General features: G+C 40.9%; 1 protein-coding gene across 3 annotated transcripts in view; it reads left to right on the top strand.

The window, feature by feature from the left end:
- The window catches only part of TRPM3 (transient receptor potential cation channel subfamily M member 3), a gene marked incomplete at both ends in the record, with an annotated part of 386,193 nt that overhangs the window by 112,272 nt on the left and 261,597 nt on the right, over nucleotides 1-12,324 (top strand). For 2 of the 3 annotated variants that reach the window (XM_082301543.1, XM_082301544.1), the window contains one exon: nucleotides 10,355-10,444. The exons of the other annotated variant lie outside the window; for it this stretch is intronic. In XM_082301543.1, the coding sequence (XP_082157669.1) occupies nucleotides 10,355-10,444 (90 nt within the window). Of the gene's footprint in view, nucleotides 1-10,354; nucleotides 10,445-12,324 lie in introns of those variants that run through there. 3 annotated transcript variants of the gene reach the window in all.

The following is a 12,324-nucleotide window of genomic DNA, read 5'->3' as shown; positions in this document are numbered from 1 at the left end:
TAATTCTTTATCATAAAAGTATACTAAATAAATTGCTCTTTTAACACATTTTATCTGTAGATTTTGATAAAATGGAAAATAGAGAAGATACTAGTTCAGAGGTCTGAAACTTTGTGTGTATTAATATAAAGTAAAACAAAACCTCCAAGAGGGTAAGTGGAGGATTTCCATAGAATAAACACAAAATATTACGAATTATCTAAAATGTCACAATTTTTCCAAGAGTACCTAAATGTTCATAACTCCTGCTTGTTGCATGGACTTTGGGAGAAAAACAGATTGTATTTAGCATTTGTGCAGTTGTTTTCACAGAAGTACTGTTAACTAAAAAATTCCTAAAAGTTCCCCATATGAAAATATAATCCCAAGTGCTCACTTCTTGGAAGATTGTGTCAGACATCAAATAATTTTGAAAAATGGTTATCGAAGATGTTGATACAAATACCCCTTCATTATTATTTTCCAGGAAGTTTTTCTCCCAAGAATTTCTAACTTGCTTATGTCTGTCCAGCTTAAACAGAGAGTTTTTGGTTTCTTCTCTTCTAAATTAGCTTAACTGCTGTAGTAAAATAATATGTAAATCATAGCCATAGATGAATCACAAAGTCTTTGTTATGAACCTGAAAAATAATTCATGGCTGGTGTCCTCATTATAACGGATACTTTATACATAACACAATAGAGGCATCAAGTTTAGTGCCAGCAACACAGGAAGAATCTGTTTGTTTGCCTTCTGGGAATCAGCCGTAAATCACAGAGCCAAAATTTCTGACCTAGCATGTTAAGGAAGTGCTAAAAACATGAAAGAGAATTAAATCACACAATCCTGGAGAGAATCTGTTATTTTTTAAGGTTGGCAGGATAATCATTGTTTGATAAAATAGAATATGGGATTACTACATTAGGAAATTGCTGTCTCTCAAATTTGTTTTTCAGATTCTAGTATGACAAGTCTAAAATACAATATACATGTGCTGTCTTGGCATGTGATTTGAAAACCTTGTTAATAAGGATTTGTAAGTATCAGTAGAATCAGTAAAGCTGTACAAATCATGGGACTCAAGTATCAGAGCACTTTAAAAATAACAATCATGCTATGCCTGTTGGATGTTACAGAACAGTCTACAATGGAGACATTGACCTGACAAAGTCTTGCTGGGTAAGCCAAAAAGCTCCTCCGGAAAAGCCTTCCAGCAGCTTTATATTGCCAGTGGAATCTGTCCGTTAAGTATTGGTTTGAGTGGCTAGAATGTTATAGTAGTGATAGGGGAGCCATGAGCACGGTGTAGTGTTAGACAATGCTTGATTAAAGGCTGTTGCAAAAACCAGTCGCATAACTGAGTGACACTTTAAAAAAAAATCCTCTTTTATTTTCTTTTGCTCTATTTCTCTGTTCCTGTGGACTTTGCTGCTCTGTCCCAATAGTTATGTGTATTTTCTTTAGAGAAGTGAAGAACTATGGGCAACTGATCTCCTTAAATAAACTAGTAGTTAGCTGTCATGAGTAGTACTACAGTTGTGCTGTACGAACAAGAAAAAAAAAAAAGATTCTTCTGCAGTGCCGTTTCATGTTCCAGTTTCACTCTGCTGTCTGGTTTAAGAGTTTAGAGCTGCATGAATAGGGGATTGTTGTTGCTATTCACTTAGTATGGGAGTTCACAAAAAATTTTAAAATTGTCATCAAAATTAACACATTTTGAGCAGATTTTTTTGAGTATTAAGTGATGGCTTTTCAAATTATTTGATTTGTCTATAAACTGTGAAGTAAATGTGATGCAATGTAAAAATAACAATGAAGATCTAGTTTCTGGATTTTTAATTTCTGTGGTTTCTTTTGAGCAAGGAACTAAGCTATACATCTGAGCAGGAAAAGGGTCCAAATCCTATAACAGCAAAAGGGATTAAAAAAAAAAAAAGCAGCCCCAGGAAGTGGTTAGGCAAATGCAAGCTGAGACTACAGCTTATTTGGGACAATTGATGTGTTTTTTACTGTTGCCCTCATCTGGCACTTTTTGTGTCACCCATCTGTTGTGTCTGACTAGGAAACTAGATTACTGTCTCCGGAGGCATTGACTACTCTTCCCACAGCTTTGATCAGTGATCAGTCTAAAAGCCCCCTAGCTTTGTTTTTTTCCCAGTGTGACACTGTATGCAAATACATGATAATTGCAATTGTATATGGAAAACACCATCCAGAGTTTGTTGCTGTCCAGACGTGTTTATAATAGTTCCAGTGAAAATGTAGGTGTAAAACTGCAGATGTTTGTTGAGTCCAGGATATAACAAGAATATGTGTGGACTTGGTATGTGCCTTTAGAAATAAATGAAGACAAAACCCACGACATGCTGAAAATAGACCCAATTAAAGTTACCAGTTTTTGAAAGTGTATTTTAAAGTAGACCACTGGAGTCAATAGTATCTACTTGAGAAGATAAAATGGGACTTTGAGTAATGCTTCTTGTTGCAGTATCTTTGTCCAGAGGAATGGCCAAATGAGGCCATTCCTCATATGTTTAATCTCATTAATATCTCAGCTTTACACAATTTCTTGTGTTATTCTGTGAAAGAAAATTACAAATTGCTCAGGAGATGCAGAGGCTCTGTAAATTGTCCTCCCATTGCCTAGCAGAAGACATTGCTGCTCAAAATGTGTGTGGAAAACTTACTCACAACTCTAGTCAAGCTTTATTTTTTCATTGAGGCTGAAATTTCTGTGAAGGATTTCTTAGCGAAAGTTCAACTATACAGTTAGTTAATTCATAGTACCTGTGTAACAAGCGCAATTTTAGCTCTTTGCTGTTATTTGCTAGCACTATACCTGTTTGTGTTACATTGATTTGGCAATCTTCCTTGCAACTGCTTCTGTGGTGCTGCTTTCTGTGTTTCTTCTGGGCCATCAGCCACCGGCTTGTTTCCTCACAAGTGTGAGGGTGCCTCTCTGTGGTCTTTTCAGTTTTGGTGACTGAACCCTTTACTGACACAGACCCTTCACTCTAAGGGCTTGGTGGCCAGATTAGTTCCCCAAACCAGTATGAATACTGGTACACAGCTAACTGAGTAGCTGGGGGAAGTACTGAAGCCAGTGCAGGATTGGCTGTCTGCACTGATGCATGTAGAAAATTACAGAAACACAGTGAAAGGGAATACTCAGGAAAGCAGACATGTCAGTAATGAAACACTGAATGTGCTCAACCCATCTGAACCAAGTGGTTGCAGAAGGCTTCATCATCAGAGATGATGTCTGCTCTAGGGTAAGGCCTCTGCCTTTGGGAGGAGGGCAGAGGTTGTGGGGGTATGCAGAAATGCAGTACCTGTGGAAAATACCATTTGGTTATCTTGGGGTTTTTATAACCCCACAGTAGAAGGCATTAGAGATTTTTGTAATTCGTTGCTACTTTCAAAGGGTACTAGGATGTTTTCCAGTTCTGAAGTACAATGAGCCAAAGTGAGGCAGTCCCCCTTGTTGCACAGTGTGTCTGTCTGAGTCAAGTAAGTACAGAAGTGCAAGAGAGTTGTTCCATAGGGTCTTCGTTGAAATACGTTAACAGGGTGAATTGCTCTTGTTCATGAAATACTGTATTTTTCTGCATTTTCTTTAGCAAAATAATCAAGACTAGAAAACACTATACCATGATGACTTAGTAAATTTGATATCTGAATGGGAAATTTTGAAGAAAATTATGTTACAGGTCAAAAATTGAGAAAGTATTTACACAAAGTTAAATAGTGCAGATAAGAACATGATGGCTAAGATGGAAAGAAAGTTTTAGCATAAACATAAATCTGAATGTATGAGCATCCTTATTTCTGTCATATGCTGCAGAGGTTAAAGAACTGACAGCTTGCCTACACTTGAAATTCTATTTAAACTAAGATAGATTGCAATTTAAATGCGTTATTTGTACCTAAGTAACAGTCAACCATGGACATTTCTAGTCCCAAAATATAAGTGTTATATGCCTATGTGTTTTAATCTCCTTCAAAGATAAACTGTAAAAGGCTTCAGCCTGCAATTAAAGAGGACTGTCTGGTGTGATACACCACTCAAAGATACAGCTTCGATATTTAGGGGTAGGTAGATTACAAATACTTGGAGAGCAACTGAAGGTAAAGTGGTGCAAATTATCAGTAGCTGCAGGAGTGAAACCACAAATAATGATGAAGGCTCCTTGTGACCTATCTGCTTAAACTTACATTTTCTGTGTCCATAGTCTGAGAGTCCTCCACTTGTGTATTTTGGAACTGGGAACAATCAAACAGAGTCTCTAGAAAAATACTTACGACAAGGGTGCATTGGGTGTGCTGCACTGTCCAGTTCACCTGCTCTCTCACAAGTCTGCTTCCCCTGTTCTCTGCAGTACTGTGGGCTGTGATACCTCTGAGATCTCTTGTGGTAGCCCAGCTAGCTGCTTTCCAGGCAAAAGCCAGATGCTGATCAGTTAAAGTTAATCTCAAGGTAGTAGGCATATAAAATAATCATATTTGATATTCATCACATCCCTGTAAAACTTGGGATAAAAGAAAGAATTTTTGGTTTTCAGTTAGTTGCCAAAAGGCATGATTTATAGCTACATACAATAATGTTTATATATATCCTTGAAACCATCTACAGAATTGTCTTCATCTATAACAAATTATTTAATTAATATTTAATAAGGAAATAGACATTACATTACATTAGTATGTGTGTCTGTGTCTGGGGAAGAGGGAATTTTCAGCATGTGGCAGAAGACCTGTGAAATACCTTGGCAGAGATAACAGCAGAAGAACTACCTCAGGCATGTAATGAATAGAAACAATGTGACAGCAGTGGATTAATTTTATAATTTAATTATCAGTTGAATTAAGCATCAATAAAATTTGTGTCCCCCAGAAGTTAGGGCAGGCACAAAATTAAGTACAGTTTATCCAAACTTTATGACATAAACTTATCTTTCTATCCTCTGAGTTTTGCTAGAAATCACATGAAATGAACATAAACAAATTGAAATATGAATGTGTTGAAAAAAACGCTGTTATTAGTGTAGCCTTACATTAATTCATTTATGTGTTTTTCATCCTTGTTTAGCTTACAGACCTGCAAAGTGACTGGATACTAAAGTGACTTGTGCTTCTTGACTGTACCAATAGAAGGATTTGTTAGCACTAACTTTGAAACGAGAGCTTCTGAATTCTTTTCCTATTGCCATCCTGCCATTTCCTCCACAAACCTAGGAGATGGCCAAAGTGTGTTCCAAGGAACTAATGCCTCCACATCATCACGTTTGTGTGGTAGTCCTATGGCGGCCACTGCAAGCAAAGGTAGCTCTAGTTTTAAATGCAAGGGTAGCCCTATTTTTTCTAGTATTTGCTGTCCCACTGGGCAGTGCAAGCCCTTTGGTCAAAGAGCAAGGAAGCCTTGACGAAGTGGCTCTCTAGCTACACTGTGAAGATGTGTCTTTCTTCTCACGTAAATTATATTAAGGCCTTTGGTCCCCACAACATCCTTCTCTCTGAATTTGAGAGATACGGATTTGATGGGTGAACTGTTCAATGGATGAGGAATTGGCTGGATGGTCACATTCAGTGGTCAATATTTTGGCCAGCATTCGTGACAAGAATTGTCCTCCAGAGGTCTGTAGTGGCACCAGTACTGTTTAATGTCTTCATCAGTGACATGGGCAGTGGGATTGAGTGCTCCTTCAGCAAGTTTGCAGATGACACCAAGCTGAGTGGTGCAGTGACACACTTGAAGGAAAGGGTGCCATCCAGAGGGACCTGGGCAAGCTTGAGGAGTAGGGTTGTGGGAATCTCATGACGTTTAACAAGGCCAAGAGCAAGGCCCTACACCTGGGTTGGGGCAACCCCCAGTATCAAAACAGGCTGGGTGAGGAACAGATCAAGAGCAGCCCTGCCAAAAACGACTTGGGGGTGCTGGTAGATGAGAGGCTGGACAAGAGCCAGCCATGGGCACTCACAGCCCAGAAAAAATTCTGTCCTGGGCTGCATCCAAAGCAGCGTAGCCAGCAGGGCAAGGGAGGGCATTCTGCTTATCTGCTCTGTCTCTTGAGACCCCACCTGGAGTGCTGCATCCAGCTCTGGGGGTTACCAGGGCAGAGGCACACCACAAAGATGATCAGTGGGCTGGAGCTCCTCTCCTGTGAGGAAAGGCTGAGAGAGTTGTTTTTATTCAGCCTGGAGGAAAGAAGGCTCTGGAGAGACCTTCAGCAGCCTTCCATACCTGAAAGGTGCCTCTAGGAAAGATGGAGACCGATGTTTTATCATGGCCTGTTGTGATGGGAAAAAGGGCAATGGTTTTGAAACTGAAGGAGGTCGATCTATAGAAGATGTAAAGAAGAAATCTTTTAGAATGAGGCAGGTAAAATACTGGCACAGGTTGCCAGAGAGGTGATTGTTTCTTCATCCCTGGAAGCACTCAAGGTCAGGTTGGACAGGACTCTGAGCCCAGGTTTACTTCAAGATGGCCCTGCTTATTGCAGGGATGTTGCGCTAGATGACTTTTAAAGGTTGCTTCCAAACCAAACTATTCTATGATTTTATGATTCTGGTCTATGATGTACATGGGAAAAACAGGTGTGATACCATGGGAAAACTCTTCTGCCTGATTTTATCCACAGGTAGGCAGTGGCCACGTAGAAGAGGTTTTCTACCATGCTGACCAATACATCTCTCTGGTTTCCTGGTCCTGCCCTTTCTGTCTTTCATTTCCACAGCATCTCTTGTACCATAAAGGAATTGTTACTTGGACAGGATTGGAGAGTAGTGTCTGGGTTTGCTTATAATACCTTCCTGTTTAATTTTGCTCTCAGGTTGAAAATGTTGGACATTGCTGATGTGCTAAGAGTGGTCTGGATGTTAATGTGTTTCTCAGAAACTTTTCATTCTGTAGCATTTCCAGAGGTATTAAATTTTACCATATCAGAGCTTTCTAAGCGTGCAATTATTATCATGTTAGATTGCAGGAATCCAAAAAGAGGTGGTCAAAAAATGCTTTCCATGAAAAATAGGTTTACAAAGAATAGAAATCTCTGTGTTTAAGGAAGCAATGGAATTTGTCTTCTGTTTGCTTTGCCTTCCTGTGGTACCAAAGGTGCTCCTTCACAAGAGACAAAGAAATAGAAGTGAATACTGATGGTGCAGTGGGCATTCTTCAAGGACAAAATGTTTTAATATGAAAGTGGCAGCTCTATGTTTTAAATCTAGCAAAGCAGGACTTAAATTCTAGTGGGACTGCTACATCTTTGCATCTCCTAAGAAGCCTCAGATTGTAGGAGCTGATCTGATCTGAGCATATCTGATCAGATATTCCAACAGGAATAGGAGATTCAAACATTTCCTGACATTTCCACTGAAGTGGTAAAAAGCCCTCCAAACCACACAACCCCCCCCCCCAATCATATTCCAATTTTTTACTACTATTTTTAACCATTATTGTCAGAATATCTGGGAAAAAAAGCAGCTTTTCAGAATTTACTTCTGTACTTTCCAAATCTTCACCATTTATGCTTGCTGAAAATGGGGGTGGGGGAGTAGGTGGGTGCTGGGAATATGAAAAAAATCTCCTTGCTTCAGTTTCCTCATATTTACATTCAATAGCCATAAAATCACTCCAGTATTGCTTATAGATTAAAAAAATACATTAAAAATAGAACTAATTAAGGCTTGGCCTTATGGACAAGCAGTTTAAGTTGTCTACCCAAAGGCACCCAAGGACTTTGTGGTGAAAGTGAAGCTCCTATCTCATGATAATGTCCTGTCCATCAGAGCTTCCTTACTGCCACTGACAGAAGTTTATATTCTTGCACTCACCTTGTGCAAGTACAAATGAGTAGGCAAGGTACAAGGCCATGGAGAGCAGGCATGTGAAAAAAACTTGGTGTGTATTAAACACCTCAGCAAATAACAACTCTCATCCCTAAGGTACTGTTTGCAGAAGAAGGCAATGATAGAGCTCATCTCAAAGACGGGAAGCTCTTTGGAAGCTAGAAGATACATTGGGCTCACTATTTTTAGTTTATTAAAGCTATCTGTTATGTTTCTTCATTGTGTTCAGCTCTCTAGCATCTTCAGAGAGTTATTACTCTGCTCATTGAAAAGAAGGGCAGCATGCTATGACTCCTCTGTCTTCTTTATGCCTATCACAAAGGCTGAAAATTTTGTTTTATGGCAGATGCCTAATGCAAAATGGACATGAAAGGGAGAAGGTAGTGATGAGTATGGTACCTTCCCAAGAAACTCTTTCCTGAACTTCAAAGGTAGAAAAAAATTTTAAGCACTACTTGAGGGGGTGTGGGATAGGGGGAAGCCATGGTCGTCTTGAGTGTTCTGAGTTCTTGGTTCTGATTCGAGTCCTTTTCTTTCTTTTAACTATGAACCCCAAAAGCTCAATCATTGCATATAATTACCTTTATAGCTGAACAAAGTTATCATGCCATACATCTTCTAAGGTGCATTATGTTTTAAGTCAGGATTATTTTCTTCTGCCTGTTTAATGTTGTCTAATTTATACAGCCATGGAAAAGCAGTTTCAGATAATCATATTTACTTAAGTTTAGTTCCACTAACAATGCAAGATTTTTTTCCTCCTCTCATAAAAAAATACATTCAGAGCTCAAACAAGAGGCACTTAAATATGTATCATTTAAACTAGCTGCTCAGCCACAACCAGAAATTTATCTGCACAAATTCTATCACTGAATCATGTCTTCTGTTGTCCTACCCACTCCATTCCACAGACAGCTCATGGTCCAGTCCCTGTATCTTTGAGGTTCTATAATTTTGCCATGTACGGTGGGGTGGAACAAGTGAGACCTCTTCTGGTGCATAGTCAGTCTTGCACTTTGTTCTCGGACTTAATATTCTGGGCAGAAGATTTTTTTAGCCCAACCCTGACGTTGAATAAGAACCTTCAATTCCTGAGAGGGTACAATGAAGAGGAGCTGACTGGTATGCTTATGTTCGAAAGAAACAGTAGTCTTCATCTCTTTGCTCCTCACTTGGACAATTATTCAGCTTTACTGATGAATGTAGACACAATACTAAGAATAAATTATAAATAGAGGAGAAATACATGTGCTTTATGGGGATTAAAAGAAAATGTGAGAACAGCAGATCAGTGAATCCTATCCAAGTAAATTGAATGTATATTTCCTAACCTGAGTTATGAGAGATTTAAACTTTACTGGGAAGCAAGTGCTTTCATCCATAATCAGAGTAACACCTTGTCATTACCAGCAAAATGAAAAATCACTATTACTTTATAGGCTGTTTCTTTTACACTTCCTAACTCTTCCTTTATGTAATCTTCAAGGCCGACCAAAAAAAAAAAAAAAAAAACAAAAAAAAAAAAACCACAAAAAAACCGGAAAAAGGTATTTCTTCTGTGGCTGGAAAGCTGCCATTAAGAACATCTCCATTATCTGGGAAGGCCATTTACTGCCCCAAATGGAAACATGTTTTGCCATACTTGAATTGCCCCACAAGCAATATTACTTCGTGGGTTTTCATGTCTTTGATAGAATTATTTAGAGCACATATTTGATATTCAAATGAGCCGAATTGGCTTGGGTTTGTCTGAGGGGTTTTTTTTCCCGGATGTGTATGTTACCACTCATGCTCTTATAGTACAGCTTCTAACCACTGCCACTGGCCGCTGGCACACCGATACACTGCCAGATTAATTAAATGCTTTCTAGGTTCATTGTATCAGTAAATCCAGACTGAATTCTTTCCCCCCCCCCACCCTCCCTCAGTCTCTGTTGTCTGAGCGTTGGCCCCACCTCCCCTCATGCCGGTTTCCCTTTCCTCGCAATGCTCTGGGAAAGAAAGTGCAGGTACCCCTCCCTTGCTTTATTTAGATTCGCTCCCTTGTGCCCTGCTTTCGGCCCGGGGAAGCGCATGAGTGAGGCAGGTGGCTCGGCTGCGAGCGCGGCCAGCCCTGCTGCTGCCGGCGGCGGGCGGGAGCGGCGGCTGGCGCTGCATCCCGGTATTCCTGCCGCCTGCCCCTCTCCGCTCCCGGAGCATCCTGCCCCGCGCCGCAGGCGGATCGCCTGCATCCCTCCGGCCGCGTTTGGCATGCACGGACACTGCCGTCCCCGCGCAGGAGGCTGCTGCTCTATGCAGGCGGCTCGGTGGCTGCCGCTGCCCCCCCGCGCCCAGCCTAGCCCAGCCCAGCTCAGCCCAGCCCATCCTAACCCAGCTCATCCTAACGCAGCCCAGCCGAGCCCAGTCTCTGCCCTGCGGCATCGCGGGCGGGACGCGCCGAGCGTGGGATGCCCGCGCCCCGGAGGGCGGCTTCCGCGGTAGGCGCTGTCAGGGCTGCGGCTGATCTCCCGGTGGGATTTGTGGACAGTCATGAGCCAGACCGAGGCTCCCCGGCCACTCAACTGGACCATCCGGAAGCTGTGCCATGCCGCCTTCCTCCCCTCAGTCAGACTCCTTAAGGTACGGTGGGAGCCCGCTTTGCATTCGAGAACCGGTGTCTGCCGCTGAGCACCTGCCTGGAGGGCTGCAGTCGCTGTTGCTGGAAAGTTAATTTAGGAATAGTCGCAACTTTACTATTAATTACCTTGCCTGCTACCTTTAAAACCCCTTGTGAGCACCTGAAGGTGCCAATATTGTGCATCCGTATACTTTATTCAGTGTGTTTGCCCATAAAGGTCTGTGAAAGGGGTAAAAAAGGAAGTAAGGGACGCTGGATGTCATCTCTGCTTCTATTTGCCTTGTCTTATCAAGATGTGAACTTCTAGGGATGAGGAAGGTGTCTGTTTCTAAGGCGTGTTCCTTTGTGAGCAGCCCTCCGCTATCTGTTCTTTGGGTTATCTAGCCCCTAGGCAATACCTGAAGATCCAGTACGACTCAGACCAACTTGTAAGTGGAGCAATATGTAGGTGGAGAAAAATTATCTTAGTTTGCTAAAAGCTGTACATGGGAATAGGATCAGTTAAAGACTGTCAGTGCTAACAGCATCAGTGAAACTTTCTGGGTTTCTTTTATTTGTTTAAACTGCGTGTCACACTTTTGAAGGTGCTTTTGGAAATGTTTTTAAATGCGCTTTCCTAGGAAATCATTATTTTCTGTTTGAAAAAATTATTTGGGGTTATATACTGTGGAGGGCTCTTATTCTCAGCATGCCAAGTACCATTACTAACGTGTGCCCCACTGAAGCTGTTTTAGAGGCATTTGCAGCTGGAAAACAAAATACCTTGAATCAACTTTTTGATGAAAAATAGGTTACATTAAACTGAAAAAAATAGGTTACATTAGCCTGAAAAGTCGTCTTTGTTCTTGGAACATCTTAATTCGATTGTACAATGAAATTTTAAACAATACACTAATTTCCCTGTAGGCTTTGTTTTATAAAATTGTTTATTCATTGCAGTATTTATCTCATTTCATCATAGAGTTTGATAGTTTGGCTTTGGAATTAGTCTGCAGCAAGGTAAAGCATGGCTAGTGTGACAGTGTATTAGATGGTAATGTTTGATAGAACCATTTGATTTTGTGTGAGTAGCTTGGAAATTAGGTCAGTTCTTACTACTGCAACATGCTTGAGCAGTAGTGTAGCATATGACATTGCACTTAGCAGACATATGTTGTATGTGTAGTTATTGTATATACGATTCACGAATGACCATACTGCGTATCCTAGGAGGTATTTTTCAAATCCTCACAGGAAGGGGCTACAGTTGAAAAATATTTCTGTTTCCAAACCAGATGTATGGCTGCTGGAGGGGTACATTGTGAGCATCTCCAAAGAACAAAAGAAAGTTATATTTTGATTTTTCAGAAATCTAAGTTTTATCTAATGCAGAACGAAACAGAAGGTGGTGTTGGTTTTTTCGTAAAGGCTTCCCCCCCCAGCCCCAGAAGCACTCATGAGAATGTGCAAACTCTACAAGTCCGATGCTTTTAGGAGAACATAATTTTGCTGAGGTGTGAGAACTCGGGTGTGGGGAGTTTTACTGTCATTCTCAATACCAGTGGGTCAGAGGTGAGGGGGCATAGATTGCAGTATTTCTTTTCTGGCAGACGAATGTTGCCCCATGTGGATGGTTTCTTATCGTTACATATTAAGGATGAACATTGTCATTAATTATTAAGAGAGCTGACTAAAAATTATTTTCTGAAGCTACAGATATAACCTGTTAGGGAAAGATAGTGACTGGACCCTGCAGAGTTAAAACGAGCAGGGAAAATAACCAGAGATAAGCAAGCTCTGCACAGAGGGTGTGTGAGGTGTGGGAAAGACCACAGCAAAGAAGGTGGGACTCTGGCTCCTCTCTCAGCTCAAAAGCAGTGCTCGTTGATTGGAGAGGGAAATG

Source organism: Coloeus monedula (assembly GCF_965178545.1).
Source record: "Coloeus monedula genome assembly, chromosome: Z".
NCBI lineage: Eukaryota > Metazoa > Chordata > Aves > Passeriformes > Corvidae > Coloeus > Coloeus monedula.
Note: the sequence above shows the minus strand (reverse complement) of the source record. Positions and strands in the feature narration are given on the sequence as shown.